The 19038-nt window shown below is 49.2% G+C and overlaps 1 protein-coding gene across 2 annotated transcripts in view; it reads right to left on the bottom strand.

Moving 5' to 3' along the window:
* Positions 1-19038, bottom strand: part of NUSAP1 (nucleolar and spindle associated protein 1) — a 151465-nt gene that overhangs the window by 102725 nt on the left and 29702 nt on the right. For both annotated transcript variants that reach the window (XM_029598610.1, XM_029598609.1), the window contains one exon: positions 448-592. In XM_029598610.1, coding sequence (XP_029454470.1) covers positions 448-592 — 145 coding nt within the window. The remainder of the gene's footprint in view (positions 1-447; positions 593-19038) is intronic.

Below are 19038 nucleotides of genomic sequence, written 5' to 3'. Positions count from 1 at the left end.
GAAAGATCACAGACACCATAATATCAAGAAATTTTTAATCAAAGTATATGATAAAAAGCCTGCCTAAACAAATGAGCCTTTAGTATTTCCCTAAATGTGGAACTGCAGTGTTGCCTTCTTAATGCGATTGGTAGCTGATTGCACAATAGTGTATTTCTAACTCCAAATATCCTGTCACACATTTCAAAAAGTCTGAGGACTTTATGACAGGGGATGTTGAGTAAACATTGGTTTTCTGAACGTAAGTCCCTACATGGTTGGTACATTTTTAAGAGAGTGCTAATACAAAGAGGCGTGTTGTCATTCATAAGATTATGAATCATACAGAGGATTTTGAACTGAATGCGGTGTTCTACTGGGAGCCAATGTAGTGCACATAGAACTGGAGTAATGTGATCAAATCTAGTAGTTCCAGACAGAACCCTGTTACATTGTAACATTTTTTACCTTCTGTGTGGTTTTTTTCAGTTGACATGACCTCTGTGCACTCTGGATCTATCTGCTGATCTGGAATATCATCAGCTTGACATCTCTTTCTCTTTCTGCCAGAACCTGTTCTTCTGAATGGTGGTTTTCTTTTCTCCTTAGACTTCTATGAAGTTTAAAAGACAGAACCAAATCAGGTTTTCTACATACAATGCTTTCCAAAGATGGTTTGAATAAAAGAAGGTTATCACATTCATAAATGAATGGTATTTAGCTATGTGATTAGCATCTATTTTCTTGCTAGAATGCTAGCATTATGGTACAATTACTGATCTTCATAAAAAAAAGTCACATTTCTTATACAAAATAATTACAGGACAAATGCCAAGTTTTATATTTTGAGGTACACCATGAATTTCAATTTTGTAATATATTTGCCAGAGACAGTAATGAAGATTTTATATTGCAGGTTTATTTGAAAATGCTGAAATGCTATTAAAATCAGAACATAAGATATGCCATATAGGTTCAGACCAAGGGTCCATCAAGCCCAGCATCCTGTTTCCAACAGTGGCCAATCCAAGTCACAAGCAGACAGTTCTTACTATAGTAAAAAACCAAAGGGATATTTTCTAGAGGACCATATTCAGACACGGTCTAGATAGAAAAGTTAACCAGATAAGTTTATCTGGCTGACTCTAGAGGTATATTCAGCCACACTATAGAATAAAGCTGGCTATCTTAAAGCCAAGTAACTTTAAAGACAGCTATTTGGCTCGATCAGATTTAGCCGGCTAAGTCATTTGACTAACTCTGAATACCAGAGTTAGGCGGTTAACTTAGCTGGCTAACAACTCTTCCCAGTTATGCCCCTGGAATGCTCCTAACTTACAGGCCGATACAGTAAGGAGCGGTAGGAAGAGCTGCGTTAGTGCTGGGCGCACCCGCGGTTGCCACACGCACAGTCCAGCTCACCTCCGCTCGATACTGTATGTAAATAGCTTGCAAATGCAAGCTGCGTCTAAGAAGCGTCCGTGAAGCGTTAGGCCCGCGCAACCCATTTTACTGTATAGAGCGCTATACAGTATCCTGGGTGTGCTGGCCTAATGCTTCACGGACATGCTGGTATCTGTCATTTCAAATAGCATTTGAAATGACAGGTACCAGGAAGTGGACGGTTCTCCTACGCTCGGTATTACCAGTCCTCTCTCCCCTCCTCCTGAAGCAAGCAAAGAAAGGGGAAAAAAAAGCGGAAAAAAAAATCGAAAAAGGGGAAAAAAAAAAGTAGCAAGAGAGAGAGGGGAGAGAGGATGGGCAATCCTACGCTCAGGATTGCCAGTCCTCTCTCCCCTCCTCCCGAAGCAAGGCGCGAAAAGCAAGGCGCGGGGGCTGCAAAAAAAAAGCAAGGAGGGGGGGCTGCAAAAAAAGTAAGTCGCTTCGTTGCTTTACACTTCCAGTCCTCTCTCCCCTCCTCCCGAAGCAAGGCTGCTTTTCACGCTTTGCTTCGGGAGTAGGGGAGAGAGGACTGGCAATCCCGTATAGATCTGGTTCCTTACCTGATAATTTTCGTTCCTGTAGTACCAAGGATCAGTCCAGGCTCCCGCCCAGATAGTATTGTTTTCAGATTAAGAAGAGTCCGCTCGGTTGATTTTCTAGTGTTCTCAGTGTCTGTTGTTGGTCCTCTGGTTCTGGAAGTTCTGATCCAGCTGGGGGTTTGGATTGAATCGGCCCTAGTGTAGGGCGATGTAGTTAGGTAGTTTGGTTTCATTACAGTTTGCTTTGACATTCGTAAGACTGACGAGCTGTGGGTGGCACCTTACTATATGTAGGGAGCCCGACAAGTCTTGCTCTGTCTCCATCTGCTGGTGCGGAGTCACAACCCAGGTGTCTGGACTGATCCTTGGTAGTACAGGAACGAAAATTATCAGGTAAGAAACTAATTTTCCTTTAGCTGGCTAAATGCTTTTGAATATGGATCTCTCAACATAATCCGCTAACTCTCCTGGATATTATTTGGGAGTTCATGTTCATAGAAAAAGTTACTGCTCCAAAGCTCTACTGGTGCAGGAATGACTTTCATAGATAAGACAGCTTTAAAAAAAAATCTAGTGCACAGATTGTTTCAAGGATTTTTTACTCAAAGTAACTCAATAAGGATAATCTTACATTAAATGCAAGTTGTGCATGTGGCATCTGTGTGTGTCTCAATACAAATTCTTTGGAAACCATTTCTTCCGATACATAGCACAATTCCATATTCAAATGGTCAGGGTCACTATGGCTCTTCTTTTCCCGATCCCTATTGCCAACACCAAGAGGCCAGGTATATTTACTAAATCTCTTCTACCATACTCTGTTCTACTAGCTGAGCTATCGAAAGAATAAAGTAAATATACCCTAGCCCCACTGGAAAAATTCTAAGTGCTCTATATGAGCATGGAAAGCCATTTCTGGAGTTTCCTCTTCACTTACTAGATTCCTTTATTTTCATCCCATGCAGTAACCTTCACACTGCTTGTGCTTTCCAAAATGCTCCTCCAAAAGATCCCTAAGGCTAGAGATCTTCACTCCCACAACTTAACTTGCCAACCATACAGGTAAGATTGCACATGTCACTATAACATGGTGGAGATTGACTTTCTGACTTACCTAGTCAGAGTAATTGCTTTCTCACTGGACTCACAGCAAATTGCCTTACTGGTCTCCAGAATGCAAGAACCTCTACTACTTTTGGGAGATTTCCCCTTGACCAGGATCCTCATCCCTTCCCACATCATAAAACTTCTCTTTCAGCCTCTAGATAATTAGTGGTAATCACTTCCAGTCTGTGGGCTGCAAACAGACTGTTACGACTATAGTTGCTATGCAGCCGCCTCACCACCAGAGGTCCCCCACGAGCATGCTCTCCTGGCTGGCCCGGTCCGCCCTCCTTTTCTACTCTATGTTCTGGACTTCCTTTATAACCCTGCCTAGCATATCCCTCGGTGCTTCGGCATTGAGCTCGTTTGGGCTCCCTGCTCTAGCCTCCTTTTTGCCTTGCGCTGTTGCCTTCGGGCTTCTGCCTTGCTCTGTTGCCTTCGGGCTTTTGTGTTAGTGCCGTCTGGTTAGTCTGTCTATTTATTGTCAGTCTTGTTTCCCCGGGTTCCCTCAGTCCATTCACTCATACCTACAGTCAGTATCACCCTTACCTGCACGCTATCCTGAGTCCATCCTTACCAGCACCCAGCTCCAGTATCCTGATCACGTTTACCTGCACTCACTTTCACACATACCTCCATGCTGCTCCTGTGTATCAAGTTCACCCTTACCTCCACGCACTCTGTACCTGAGATACCTCCAGCCTGTTTCAGATCCCCCCCAGCCAGCTCCCACCACCACAGGCATCCTCCAGTTAGCATTCAGCTCCATAAGTTCCAGCCAGTACCCAGCTCTACACATTCCTGCCTGCACCAGATTCTACTCCAGCCAGTATCAGAGGTTCTATTGCTACTCCTGTTTCTCTCCACCCTGAGTCACTCCTGCAGGTGGTGTTCACTACACAAGCTCTCTCTGCGTTAAGGCCCTGTTGCATTTTCTGAAGCGCCCCAGGTACTGGTTAAGTACAATGAAAAGGGTGTAGCTATCATTTACTTTTTACAACCTTGTTTTTTCACCTGTTACTGTTTGCAAATCAAATCTTTTTCCCCATTCACTGTTCTTGCTTTTTGTTAATAAAATTCTGTTTGTTAACTTGGTCTAAGCCAGAGTCACAATACCAGAATTTTTCTGTAATTGGTCTGTAGGTGCATTTCTAGGAAACATGACACCCTTAGGTTGTGTTGGGTTTCAGTATCTTTAGAAACCATCATGGTTGTTGGCAGGATACCTGCCCAGAAACAAAAGCAAACCCAGTTGGTGGGTGTAAGGTTTTTAAATGTGTGCAGGCAGGCCTACGCAGTACTCAGCAGGATGTTCCAAATGGCAGAGGGAGTAACCCTGAGAGGGTGTGAAGAGTTCTCCTGAGGCGTTATGAGACAATCATTAAGGATATCTTGAAAACCCAACATCTGCTGCCCTCAAGGATTGAAGGGGGACCTCACGTGGAAGTGCGGATAGCGGCAGGCTGGGCATGCGTAGTCTAGAAACTTTGACAAAAGTTTTCAGTGCTGAGCTCTATCTGATGATGTCACCCACATGTGACTACCACCATCCTGCTTGTCCTAGGAGAAAGGGACATCTCTGGAAGAAGGACCACTTAGAAACGAAGTAAGGAGGCCTGGAAGTAAGAGGCTGGTCAGCTCCTGCTGACAGGGACAGAACAGCTCCATGCTACTGCTTAATCTGGGGAATGGTTTCTCTGACCTCCTCTCCAGAGCATGGGATTTTGACCAACACTTTCGCACAGACTCAGCCAGGCCATGCAAGAATGCCCCATTGGCTGCTGCAGAAGATCTTGCCATGGTGTTTAAGGACTTGTATACGGACTGGATGAGATACTGCTTGGATGCTTACACATCCAGAAGAGCTTGCCAATAACTTTCTGGCTCCCTGTCCATGGACATCAAAACAATTATAAAAGACAGGAACTAAATGTGCGCACACAACAAAAATAAAAATGGTTCTCAAGGTTGTGCACTTTATCATGTAATGGAGAGAGGACCTCAGTACAGATTTTTAAACTGAATTGGGTCTTTCACCCCCACAGAGTCCTGTCTCAGTCATGGGTCCATATATAAATAGGGAGGGTTTAATATAACCTCCTCCCTCCCTATATATAAATGTGTCGATTAGGATTGACACTTATACTGATATGCAGCGCATTTTAAAATTTTTGATTTAAAAAAATATCAACTTCGGAGCAAGCAGACTGATAAGTGGACAACCTTGCCACCTTAGGGGCACACGATCATTCAAAACACCACAGTTCAACCACAATGCCTCTACCCAGAATTCATGATCAGGAGAAATTAGAGACTACTGTGATTGTCTTACATAGATACATTACAAAGGTGTCATGTCGATAACTAACTTTTTCTTGTTGGACAGTAATATAGTGCCGGGAAAGGGGGGGGGAAGGAATTAAATCTCAGACCATAACTTCGACATGTACAGTGGGGATAACACTGTGACTATGCTAATGAGTTATACTTTGAAGATAGACTATATTGGTTTTATACTAATACATACCTGTTATATCTTTGTCGCATAATGTTATTAAATGCAATAAAATATTTTTTTTTAAATTATATATCAACTTTGTCAAAAATTTAAAAAAGATGCGCTGCATATCAGTATAAGTGTCAATCCTAATCATGAATGAGGCCATGTGCTCACTAAGCCAATTCACTTATAAATCTTTCATAACTCAGTCCTTTATCTATGGAATGAACATCATTTAAATTCTCAAATATTTCACTTGTTCATGAAAACAGCCTCCTCATATTGTACTTATCTTTGCAACATGACCTTTCACTAGAATCATTCAGTGACCGCTCTTGAACACAGAAGTTTTTGTGATACAAATAAAACCCTGAAGCAGCTGAGGGAAACAAAATGCTGCCAGCGTCAGGATTTATGAATTAGCGGTGTAACAGTCATGATTTGGCACAATTCAACTCCTACATTTATAAGCTTCTCAATACTGCACAACCAAGCTTAATCTCCCCATTATTTTCTCTTTAGCAAAGGTCTTTAACAGAATTGTATAAAGATCAATTTGATTTTTCCATAAAGTCAAACTTCAATAATTAATGTAAGATAGTCTCTTCCTGGATAATCATAGCATTTAACTTAACTATTAACAGTGGTTTGTCCAGTCAGTCTCAGAGCCCTCCTCCATAGCTGAGCTGGAGAGTAGCTGTTTGGAACAGTTTGCTCTGCTGGCTTCCTCCCTTGCTCTCCCAAGTGCTACTGTAGACACCTCTTGTACACTGAAGCAGGTGCCAAGGGAGGTGCGATTAGCCACACCCATGCTCATTCGCCCCTGCTGGCTTTCAGCTAAAGTCAGTCAGCAAGGAATTCTGGGGGGTGTAGTCTTAAACCATGATCTCAATTTCTCAGCCCTGTTATTCTCAGATAAACTAAATATTGCCTTTTCACCCCATGAGGCTTACACCGCGGATGGCTTGTATGATCTTCTTCGGGCGTCTTCGCGCACTATGGCTTCGGTGGCTCCACAACTGGTCGGCCGATGTTTCCTCCAAGGCTCAGCTAGGCAATCTCCCCTTTAAAGGGAAGTTTGGGGATGACCTGGAAGCCCTTATCAAATCCCTTGGGGACAATAAGGTGTACAAGTTATCGGAGGACAAGCCTAGAACCTCCAGGTACTTTGGGTCGGCGTGCCCTCGGTACCGGAGACAGCGCAAGTTTCGGCAGACCAGGGCTCCGGCCTTCACTCCACGTCAGCCGTCGACGAGGTCTCAGCCTTGGTCTCATTTCTTTCGTGGCTGCAGGCCTCTCCACGACGGGGGTCCTCAGGGATCTTCCAGGGGCAAGTCCTCCCAATGAAGGTGTCCTGGCCCACTCCTCTGTTCCGGTGATAGGCGGACGCCTGTCTCTGTTCTTCAAGGAGTGGGTCAAGATTACATCGGCCCAGTGGGTTCTAAGCATCATCGAACATGGCTAAGCTTTGGATTTTGCATGCCCGTTGCGGGACCTGTTCTTGATGTCACCCTGCGGAGCCCATGTGAAACTGACAGCGGTGCTTCAAACCCTGGGTCGGTTGAAAGCGCTGGGAGCCATTGTCCCCCCAGAGGAATGCAGGACCGGCAGGTACTCCATATATTTCGTGGTTCCCAAGAAGGAAGGCTCCTTCCGCCCGATCTTGGATCTGAAAGTGGTGAACAAAGCGCTTCGGGTACCCCATTTTCGCAGGGAAACTCTCCGCTCAGTCATTGTGGCCATCCACTCTGGCGAATATCTGGCTTCTTTAGACCTGACGGAAGCGTATCTTCACATAGGGATCTGCAAACAGTATCGGCGATTTCTCCGGTTCATGATTCTGGGCGAGCATTATCAGTTTCAGGCACTCCCGTTCAGATTGACGACAGCTCCCCGCGTCTTCACCAAAGTAATGGTGGTAGTAGCTACGGCCCTCAGGCGGGAGGGGATTTTGGTTCATCCCTATCTGGACGAATGGCTCATCCACGCAAAGTCAGAGGAGGTTTGCAGGGCAGCGGTTCATTCAGTAGTGGCCCAGCTCCAATCCCTTGGTTAGGTCATCAATTTTGCCAAGAGCCAATTAGTCCTGTCCCAGGTGCTGAACTTCTTGGGTGCTCGGTTCAAAACATCGGTCGGCAAGATCTTTCTCACACAGGAGTGAATCGACAAGTTAGCGGCGCAGATCCGGCAGCTGTTGTCTCTACCGCTACTTCGGGTTTGGGATTACTTGCAGGTGCTTGGTTCTATGGCATCTACTCAGGAATTAGTCCCTCGGGCCTTTGCTCATGAGACCCTTGCAGAGTTCGTTACATTCTCGTTGGGACCCGAAGTCGGAAGAGTTCCAAATCAGATTGCCGCTCTTGGAACCTGCCAGGTCCAGTCTCCATTGGTGATTGATTCCCACCCACGTGCAGCGTGGGATGGACCTGGAAAAGCCCCAGTGGGTGGTCGTGACGACAGATGCCAGCCTTTCTGGCTGGGGGTGCGGTTTGCCAATCGAGGGCAACACAGGGCCGTTTAACAGGGCAGCAGGAGAAATGGTCCATAAATCGCTTGGAAACCAGGGCAGTATGTCTGGCGCTGTGCAGTTTCCTTCCCCTGGTGAGCCATCGATCAGTGTGAGTATTGTCCAACAATGCGACAATGGTGGTTTACATCAATCGTCAGGGGGTAACCAGAAGTCATCCAGTGCCATTGGAAGCCAATCGGCTAATGCTCTGGGTGGAGCGCCATCTGTTCCAGCTGGCAGCTTCCCACATAGCCGGTGTCAACAACGTTCAGGCGGATTTTCTCAGTCGCCAGCATCTCGATCCCGGAGAGTGGGAACTTTCTGAGGAGGCGATGCATCTCGTGACTAGTCGGTGGGGTGTTCATCGCCTGATCAAGTGGATCGCTTTTGTCTAGTGGCTTGGCTTATGAGAGGTGGCAGCTGAGGAAGAAAGGTTATACAGATTCAGTTATTTCCACCCTCCTGCAAGCACGAAAAACGTCTTTCTCGCTCACCTATGTTCGAGTCTGGAAGGTTTTCGATTCCTGGTGAAGCGGGTTGAATGTGTCCCCGCAGCGCGCCTCAATTGTCCATATTCTGGCGTTCTTACAGGAGGGTCTGAAGAAAGGCTTGGCATGCAGTTCTCTCAGGGTTCAAGTAGCAGCCCTGGGATGTTTGCGGGGTAAGATTGATGGGACATCCCTGACAGCTCATCTGGATGTAACGCGTTTCCTGAGAAGTTCTAAACATTTGAACCCTCCGGTTCGTCCAGTGTGTCCTTCTTGGAGTTTGAATCTGGTTCTCTGTGGCTTGTGTGGTCTTCCGTTTGAGCCTTTGAAACAGGCCACCTTGAAAGTCTTGACATTTAAGACTATTTTCCTGGTGGCTATCACTTCAGCATGGCGCATCTCTGAGCTTCAAGCGTCGTCATGTAGGGAACCTTTTCTCTGAATTTCGGATTCAGGGGTATCCCTTAGGACGGTGCCCTCCTTTCTACCGAAGGTCGTGTCGGAATTTCATTTGAATCAGACCATGGAGTTGCCTGCCTTCACGGATTTGGATCAGAATTCGCCTCAGGCTCGCAACTTGCGAAGATTAGATGTGCGGCAGATTCTTCTTAGCTATCTGGAGGTAACCAATGCTTTTCTTTTGTCTTATCTGTTCATCTTATGGAGTGGTCCTAAGAAAGGACATAAGGCAACTAAAGCCACTATTGCCAGATGGTTGAAGGAAGCCATAACTTCGACATATATATGTCTTGGGCACTCAGTACCAGAAGGTTTAAAAGCGCATTCAATTCGATCTCAGGCGGTGTCTTGGGTGGAGAGTCAGTGTTAGGAGGTGCTATCTGTTGGGATTATCAATCAGGTAGGAGTTAGCAATCTGTTGTTATTTAGGAGAGTTGTGGGTCGATCCTTGGACCGGTGGCAGATGACCACGCCCCTGGGGGAAGATCCCGAGAGGGACCACCAGTCAGGCTCAGAGTTAGGAGACAGACACACACTAGTTCTTTTATTAGACAGTATACTGAACCACCAGAGGTGGCAGTAGTGAGCTGGAATGCCTGGCTGGGCTGTAGTCCCTCAGATACAGGAACAGCGATCCCTGGAGGCTGAGCTGTAGAGAAACTGAAATATAGTGAGTAGGCAGGGTATGCAGAGTTCATGTACCAAACCTGATGGTAACACTCACACAATGTCTCATAGAAGCCCAGGAGCTGGAATGAAGTAGGCCCTTGAGGAGCGAGTACCTGGTTCCAGGGAAAGCTCTGAGAGAGCGATGGTAACTCACAGATGTAGTAGGCAGCGATGACTTCCAGGCAGAAGTGAATACGGAGCAAGTCTGGGAACGTGTGCCCTCGAGGAGCGAGTACCGGTTCCAGACTATCACCTGAAAAACAAAGGGCACCTCATATAGGGCACCTCTGCAGTTTTAGTCTGTCTCCACCTGCTGGAAAGGAGGCTCAACCCAAGGTCTGGACTGATCCGGGTACGTACAGGGAACATCAGACCTAGTTATCTGCGCAGGACAGCGTCAAGAGTTTCAGGGGATGAGAACAATCCTGGCAGGGAGATAAAATAGGCCTGAACCTCACTCAACAGCACCTGCCAGAACTGGTTCATCTATCCTGTCACAGGATAGCAAGGGGAGCAGGAAGGCCCTTTGGGCAACCCGGAGAATAAGAAAAAAAAAATCTAAGGCAGTATCTCTCCCTGCAGGTATACAGAGATACACCAATCGGAAGTAGCAAAGAACACAAGGAGGCAGACCGGTGGACCCCCAGGGCAAGCACAAGTCTATCAACCCCAAGCGAACAACTCCCTGCCAAAGACTGCAGGGAGTATCCCACTGAGATGGAGCCCTCAGTCTTCTTGACACAGCAGAAACAGAGAATGATTGCCCTAGGGGAGAAGTCCTGAAGGCTTCACCAGGAGACGGGAAGCCAGGGAGTCGCAAGCACAAACCCCAGTAGTACCTAACTATATTACCAGCCTGGAAACCCAAAGCGCATCAGAGCTGGCCCAGGGCAATCTCAGGACAGAGTACCAAGTCTCCCGGCTGTATCATCATTATCCAAGCCATGAATGCATATACTTCCCCTCCTAAGGGAGCACGTGGCCCAGCAATGGACAATGTTGCATGACCCAGGACTGCTCTGCCCACAAACAGTGTGATCCTGAAAATGGGGGAAGAATAGCTTGCACGCTACAATGAGCAGAGGGCAGTACCCCTCATGCAGGATACTCTGTTACCAACTCCCTTTGCCATGGACATGGCAAAAATCATGTGCTATAGTTGGAAGCTACACCGCCCCACGACCCAGCACAAAGTGTGTAATGACAGCTGCTCCCAGTGTTTCTCAGCACTGTAGAACGGACTGACGCGGAGGCTGAGACTAGGTGAAAAACGGCAAAACTCTAGTGTGGCTGAGGACTGCACAGCCAATGAGAATACCGCATTGAGCGTCCTAGGCCCTTAGAACAGATGCTTTATCTGTCCCAACCACGCAAGCTGAACATCAACGCCACAGTAACTGCAGCGGAGTGGAGAGGACAGCAAGACAATATCCCCAGCACCACTGGTGCTCTGGGTAATGCATGGTGGAGGGTGGCGGTCTATGGCGTCACCCCCTTCAGTACCTGAGACCACTCCAAGAGGCGGGCCATCGAAACTACGTTGGAATCTGCTCGCCTGCAAATCCCACAGGGAATGACTGCAGCCAAGTCCCTGGCAAGCGCAGGTGCTTATGGAGGAATGTGGACATGTCCTGTGATCTATAAGCAGTTTGCGGGTAATTAGCGCCATTCTTGGCGCCACAGTTGCCCACAGACTTAGAACACCCAGGGGCCCCAATGCCCGAAGGTATGGACCAAAGGAGCCGTAGGCGTCTGCAGGAGAGGCCCCACAGTCCCCCAATATCAAAAAGGCACAGACGACCGCCAATGCAGACGGCAATTCCCCTCGACTCTCTGATTTATCCGGTGGTGTCGATGCTGCAAGCTAGATGGCCTCGAAAGTATTATAGCTGACGAGAGCCTTGTTAGCACCCATTAATATTGATGGGGTTGCACATCTTGGCGGGGCCCCCCCCAACACTGGGATGGATCACTTAAAGGGACAGCCCTGAGCTTCCCAGTGCTCTGTAGGGAACACCACCCAGGAGTCCTGAGGGCACTGAGCCACTGCGTACAGATGCACCAGCGCACCTCAAGTAGATGGCTACCTCTGTGCATGATTCTTAAGAGGCAAGAACATTTGCCCCCTCCCCCCGAAGGGCTGCAGGGTCATGTATGGGCTTCAAAAAGTCCCGATGGTTGACGGCCACAGGGACGACAAGGGCATTCAGTGGCGAGTCTGGTGCCTGTTTGGTGGGGCTTGATTTAGTCGAGGCAGCAATGAGAGGCATCGCTGATCCGAAGGCCTCTCCATTAGCCCACCCCACCTTGATGGCATCAATGGTATTAGGGCAGCACCACATTGGCATTGAGTTCATGCTGGCATGAGGCCGCACACCTCAACAACCTACAGCATACAGGGTACGCGCCTCGATGGCATCAAGGGTTGCCGCAGCATCGATGCTACACAGCTCAACATCGAGGGCCTGCCCCTGCTACGCAACTTCGACAGCCCCAAAGGTGGCCATGTACGCACCTTGATGGATCAAGAGCATCTATGGCAGAGGGCCCTGTGGGCATCGAGAGCACAGCTCATCGATGGTACCGTGGTCACCACAGCACTGAGTGCGGCAAGGGTACCAAGGCATGAAGAGCCACAAAGGCACCAAGGCAATGAGTGCACAGACGCATCGAGGGCACTGTGGCATTAAGTGCACATATGGCACAGAGGCATCAAGTGCACCATGACATCAAGCGTGCCACATCACGGCACAGAGGCCTCAATGCCCAAACTGGTGCAGCAAGACTCCAGTTCCACTGATACCGTTGGCACAGGCGGCCACCACGGCATCGTAGGCAGTCACACACCTCAATGCAACAAGGGTGACCCTGGACCTCGACGGCATCAAGAGAACCATGGTATAGAGGATGGGCCCTGTCCCTGACGCGGTCCCAACATCGATGCGGTCGAACAGTGCATTGGTCACAACTGTGCACGGGCAACCGTTCCTGGGCATGGTACAGAGGGGAAGCAGCAAGCTGTTAGCCCAAACTCCGCTCACCTTTTCTCCCAGGGAGATTGTATTGCCAAGGATGGCAAGCAGGAGGGGAGGTAACATCATCCAGGGCTCCCGCCCGTGGAGACTAGTTCCTAGCTCTACCCCCATCCCCGAAATGGCAGGGTCCTCAATCCTTCCACCTTCTAAATCCATCGATGCCGAGCTATCGGTGAACTGCCATGGAACTCCAGCCCAGAAGAGCTTGGGCGAGTCCCCAGGCTCAGAGGCCTAAATGGATCACCAGCCTGCACAGTTCAGTCCTGTCAGCACTGTGGGGAAAAAAAGCAAAACAGATTGAGCAAAGAGAGGACATAAATACAAAACCTGCAGGAGCAGAGGTTTTGGGTTTTTTTTGATTAACAGATTCTACCAGGCTGCATGGAGGAGAACCCACCATGCAGCTGGCAGACAGTTGGAAAAAAGAATAAAACTACCAGAAAGAAAAGCTGCAGCTCTAGAAAAAAATAAATCAAACTGTTAGAAGAGAGCAAAGCTGAATATTGTGAAAAATGTTTTCTGATTTAAAAAAAAAAAAGCAAGCACGAGCTCCACAACCGTGAGGCGACAGCTCAGCAGGGGGGAGGGGGGGGGGGGGGAGAGACTGAGGGACTCTGACTAGGGGGCAGGGTGATGACTATAGCTGCACATGCTCAATGGAGCATGCTGAAAGCTCTAGAATCTTTGAGACCAAAGTTCCATGCCGGGCTCCATATGATGAAGTCACCCATATGTGAGAACTACCACCCTGCTTATCCTAGGAGAAAAGAGGGTAAATATCTGTGGGGAAGTCTGAACCAAAAGAAAATTGGTTCTTACCTGCTAATTTTCGTTCCTGTAGTACCAATGGATCAGTCCAGACTCCTGGGTTTATTCATCCCTGCCAGCAGATGGAGACGGAGAAAAGCCTCTCTGACACTGCTTAATAAGCCCTGGTGCCACCTGCAGTAGATCAGTATTAATCTGTACCCAAGCCAAAAAACATTATGTGCCAAAAACTTGTAAAAAAAACCTTGTAATGTATGAACAAACTAAGAACAGAAGTATGCTGAAAGGATTATAGCTGAGCGGAAGACTCTCCCCCTCCAACCCGGGTGGGTTCTGGACTGATCCGTTAGTACTACAAGAATGAAAATTAGCAGGTAAGAACCAATTTTCTTTTCCTTGTACGTACCCGGATCAGTCCAGACTCCTGGGATGTACCAAAGCTTCCTAAAGAGGGTGGGACCTAGAGAGTCCCACTCGCAAGACACTTTCACCAAAAGAATGGGAACCCGAATTTCCCAAATCCAAATCGGTAATGACTCGCAAAAAATATGCAGCGATTTCCAAGTCACCGCCCTGCATATCTCCTGCAGAGACACCAACTGAGCCTCCGCCCACGAAGCCGCCTGAGCCAGAGTTGAGTGGGCCCGCAAACCCTCAGGAACTTGACGGCCCTTGAGAATATATGCTGACCCAATAGCCTCCTTAAGCCACCAGGCAATAGTTGCTTTGGAGGCATGGGCACCTTTCTTCGATCCACTCCATAAAGCAAAAAAAGATGATCAGACCGCCTGAAATCATTAGTAACCTTGAGATAACGAAGCAAGGCCCTGTGGACATCCAACAGCTTAAGCTCCCGAGCATGCTGCATAGAATCATCCAACTCTGTAAATGCTGGGATCTCGATAGTCTGATTAACATGAAAGGCAGAGACCACCTTCGGGACAAAGGAAGGTGGTCTCTGATTCTGGAGTCATGTACGCAACGTGACTCCAGAATCAGATATTTGAAGGAACTGGTCCCTGCATGACAAAGCCTGCAATTCAGAAATCCTCCTGGCGAAACAGATGGCCACCAAGAAAACGACTTTGAGAGTCAAACCCTTAAGGGTCGCTCTCCGAATTGGCTCAAATGGAGCGTCACACAATACTCACAGAACTAGATTAAGGTTCCAGGGAATTTGAGTCCTTCCGTACCAGAGGACGCAAATTCTTAACTCCCCAAAGAAACCTCTGTACATCTGGATAAGAAGATAAGGAGTAACCCTCAATCTTCCCTTGCAAGCAGGCTAGAGCTGCTACCTGTACCCTAAGAGAATTAAAAGCAAGGCCTTTAGCTAAACCCTCTTGTAGGAAAGACAATACATGAGATATCGAGGCACGAACCACCTATATGCCTCGGTCGGTACACCAAGCCTCAAACACTTTCCAAACCCGAACATATGAGAGGGAGGTAGATGCTGCCTAGCCTGCAAAAGCATAGTGATCACCGGCTCTGGATATCCTCTCCGTCTCAAGTGACACCTCTCAAAAGCCAAGCTGCTAGACAAAAGCGATCTGCCAGGTCGGAAAATACGGGACCCTGACAGAGAAGATCCGGAAGATGACTGAGGCGCAGTGGACAGTCCACAGCTAGATTGACGAGATCTGCGAACTACGGTCGACACGGCCATTCCGGAGTTACTAGGATCACCTTCCCAGGGTGCCTCTCTATGCGGCGCAACACCTTGCCCACTAGAGGTCACGGAGGGAAAACATAAAGCAAGATCTCACGAGGCCAAGACACTACCAGAGCGTCGACCCCCTTGGCCCCGTACTCCCTCCTGCGGCTGAAAAACCGAGGAGCCATCAAATCGACGCAAGGACAACCCCACCTCTTCCTGATGAGCTGCATTGCGGACTCCGCCAATTCCCACTCGCCTGGATCTAAGCTCTGATGACTGAGAAAATCGGCCTGGACATTGTCGAAGCTGCGTCTCATATCGCGGGCGAACTGAACCAAGTACAGTTCCGCCCAGAGAAACACCTCCTGAGCTTCTAGGGTCACCCCCTGGCTCTTGGTGCCTCCCTGACAATTGATATAAGCTACCATCGTCACATTGTCCGACAGAACCCTGACCAATCAACCCTGAACGAGGGGGAGGAAGGCTCGAAGTGCCAGCCGCACCGCCTGGGTCTCCAACAGATTCGAGGCTTCTACCGCCAACCAAGTGCCCTGGGCCGACTGCCGCTCGCAGACCGCCCCCCCCCCCCCCCAACCAGAGAGACTAGCATCGGTAGTGAGAACCACCAAATCCGGAACCTTGAGACTGACACCACGCTACAGATTGGATGACTGTAGCCACCCCACAAGAGGCTGCTCTGTGCCAACGCATTCAGTAAGACCGGTAAATGAAAAGCCTGCGACGGAGGATTCCACCTCTCCAACAGGGCCCTCTGAAGTGGGCGCATATGCACAAAGGCCCACGACACCAATTCCAGCGTTGAGGCCATTGATACCAGAACCTGCAAAAAAAATCCCAGGCTCAGGGCACCCTCAACGCTAATAAGTGGCGAACTTGTGACTGTAGCGTGATCATTCTCTCTTCTGTGAGAAACACTTTGCTTTGCCTCGTGTCGAAACGAGCCCCGAGATAGTAGAGTGTCTGGGACAGCTCCAAATGACTCTTCACCCGATTGACCACCCAGCCGAGAGATTCTAGCGGATGAATAACTTTCTGTACCGAAGAATGGCAGCCATCCAACGATTTCTCCCGAATCAGCCAATCATCGAGACAAAGGCGCACCAGTACCCCCTCGCGCCGAAGAGCTGCTGCCACCACCACCACCATTACCTTGGTGAATCTGCGAGGAGCCATGGCCAGTCTGAAGGGGAGAGACTGGAATTGGAAATGCTGACCCAGCATTGCAAACCTCAGAAAGCGCTGATGATCCGGACGAATGGGAATATGTAGATACGCCTCAGTCAGATCCAGGGAAGCCAAAAACTCCCGAGAGCGCACCGCCGTAATCACTGAACGTAAAGTCTCCATTTGAAAACATGGTATCTTTAAGGATGCATTGACTGACTTGAGGTCCAGAATGGGCCGAAACTTGCCCTCCTTTTTCGGCACCACGAAGTAGATGGAGTAACGACCCCTGCCCCGTTGTGTGGAGGCACTGGGATCACTGCCCCCAACTTGTGCAACCTGCGCAAAGTCTCCCAAACCGCACGATGCTTCACCGAAAACCCACAGGGGAGACTAAGAATAGGTCACGAAAGGGATGCGCAAACTAACGCGTAACCGTCTCTTATCACCAAGTGGACACACTCATCCTGCGTAACCTTTGTCCACTCCCCATAAAACTCTGCCAGACAGCCCCCTATATAGGGAACAGAGGAGTGAACTGGCCTCGCTTCATTGGAGGACTTGACCCCAGCAGCTCCCTCAGCCGTGGGGGCCCTGAAAGGTCTGACCCCAATTTGAACCCCAAGGTTGAAAAGGTTTCTATGACTGCGACACCACGGGACCTCTAGAAGGACGAGATAATCTGCCATCCCTAAAATACGACCGGGACAGAAAGGCCTGACTATTCCTAGGCTTGTCCTCCGGCAATTTGTGAACCTTCGTTTCACTCAACTGCTTTATCAGCTGCTCCCCAAACAACAGACGATCCTTGAAGGGCAAAGAACCCAACTGGGCCTTAGAATACACATCCGCAGACCAATGAAGGAGCCACAGCAAACATCGGGCCGCTACAGTGGAACTCCTAATTCGAGATAGCGAATGCACCAAATCATAAAGAGCATCAGCTACATATGCGACAGACGCCTCCACGCGATCTGTATTAGACGTGTCTGATCCAGGCTGTGTCTGCCCGTCTTGAAAACTCTGGACCCAGTACAAACATGCTCTTTGTATAAAGCTGGAGCAAATGGCAGCCCGCAGCCCCAAGGCCGCCCCCTCAAATATCCTCTTGAGATGAAGCTCCAACTTCCAATCCTGAACATCCTTAAGGGCTGCGGCTCCCGCAACAGTAGTCTTCTTAGTGACCGCAGAAACTGCCGCATCAACCTGCGGAAGCGCAAAAAGCTCCAAGGTTTGCTCCAGCAAGGGGTAGAGTTTCGAAATCGCTCTACCCACCCTCAAGCCTGAGTCTGGGGAATCCCACTCATGTTCTACCAACTGCCGCACAGACCTATGATAAGGAAAGGCGTAAGGAGGAGCTCTAAGGCTATCTAGCACAGGGTCCGCCCCATCCATCTCCGGAACCTCCTGAGGAGCTTTCAAACCCAGCTCCTCAAGAACTTGAGGAAGCAGAGGCTCCAACTCCTCCCTCCGGAACAAACGAGAATCTTGGGGTCATCACCCTCTGCAACCGAAGGTGTCCCCATGTCATCTCCCTGATCGAAGTCAGGGGATCCCAGATACTATGCTGCCGACACTGTCGCTGCCCCTGTTGGAGGGACCGGGACCTCTGAGCCCTCAGCTGCCCCCCCCCCCCCCCCCCGGCTGGGCAAATGCGGGACCCCCAAGTCACGCGACCACGTAGACCCTGACGCGGCCCCTGGAGGCTGAAGGCACGGACCTTGAGATGCCAGGGGAAACTGTGGGCACCCTAGACTTTCCTGCTGTCAGACAGGCTTGATGAAGTAGTAGAATAAAATCAGGGGAGAAGGGACGCGAACCCGGAGCTAAAATCGGAACCTGGTCTCCCCCCAGGCCCCTGAGGCAAAGGGACCTGCTGATTAGCCCCCCCCCCCCCCGGAGAGCCCCTGCTCCTCTAGGGGGCTCGAATGGACTGGGGAGAGCCGCGGAAGGAGAACCCCCTCCAAACATGGCGGTGCATGCGAATCTGGCGCCAAAATGGCCACCGCTCCCACCACAAGGGAGCCGGCAGAACCGGAGCCAGCAGGGGCATGCATAACCGGCCCAACCGGGCAGCCGCGAGCTTATCGAAGCGTTGTCGTTTTGAGACTCCCAGGAGGAGGGAGGGCCCTTCCCCCCCACGAAACACAACCAGTGCAGAGGCCAGCCCGACTGAGATGCACTGGGACTGCCCGACATGTGCGGCAAGCCGAGCCACAAACCATAGTACCTGATCAAAAATAAAAGTAAAGAAAAGTAAAAAAATATATATATCAAAACAAAGAACCAGCACGATCAACGGGGGTGGGAAGTCGCCCCAGAGCCTTACCACTCAGCCGTCCTATTCTTTTTTTTTTTTTTTTTAAGTTTTTTTGTTTGTCTAAACTTTACTAAAATATAGCAGGGAAGTTCCTCTCCTAGAGCTGAAAGGAGCTATCCAGCTCAGATCAGCCGCAAAACAAGGAGAGAAACCCCTGAAGAAGAAAAAAGGGGCTGAAAGCCGCAAGACCGGCCTCGTGGCGGGGGGGGGGGGGGGGGGGGGATCTGGACCACCAGATTTACATCCCACGGAACAATTTGGACCTCAGCTGGTCCACCTCAACCGAACAGAGAATGGTTCCCAAAAGGAACCAGCCCCCTGGGAGGAAGGCTCACCCAAAAAAGAAAAAGCTAAAAAAGGCTAAACAAAAGACTGCAGGT

The sequence above is a fragment of the Rhinatrema bivittatum genome, chromosome 4, assembly GCF_901001135.1.
Source record: "Rhinatrema bivittatum chromosome 4, aRhiBiv1.1, whole genome shotgun sequence".
Lineage (NCBI taxonomy): Eukaryota > Metazoa > Chordata > Amphibia > Gymnophiona > Rhinatrematidae > Rhinatrema > Rhinatrema bivittatum.
This window is presented reverse-complemented; position numbering and strand designations above follow the sequence as displayed.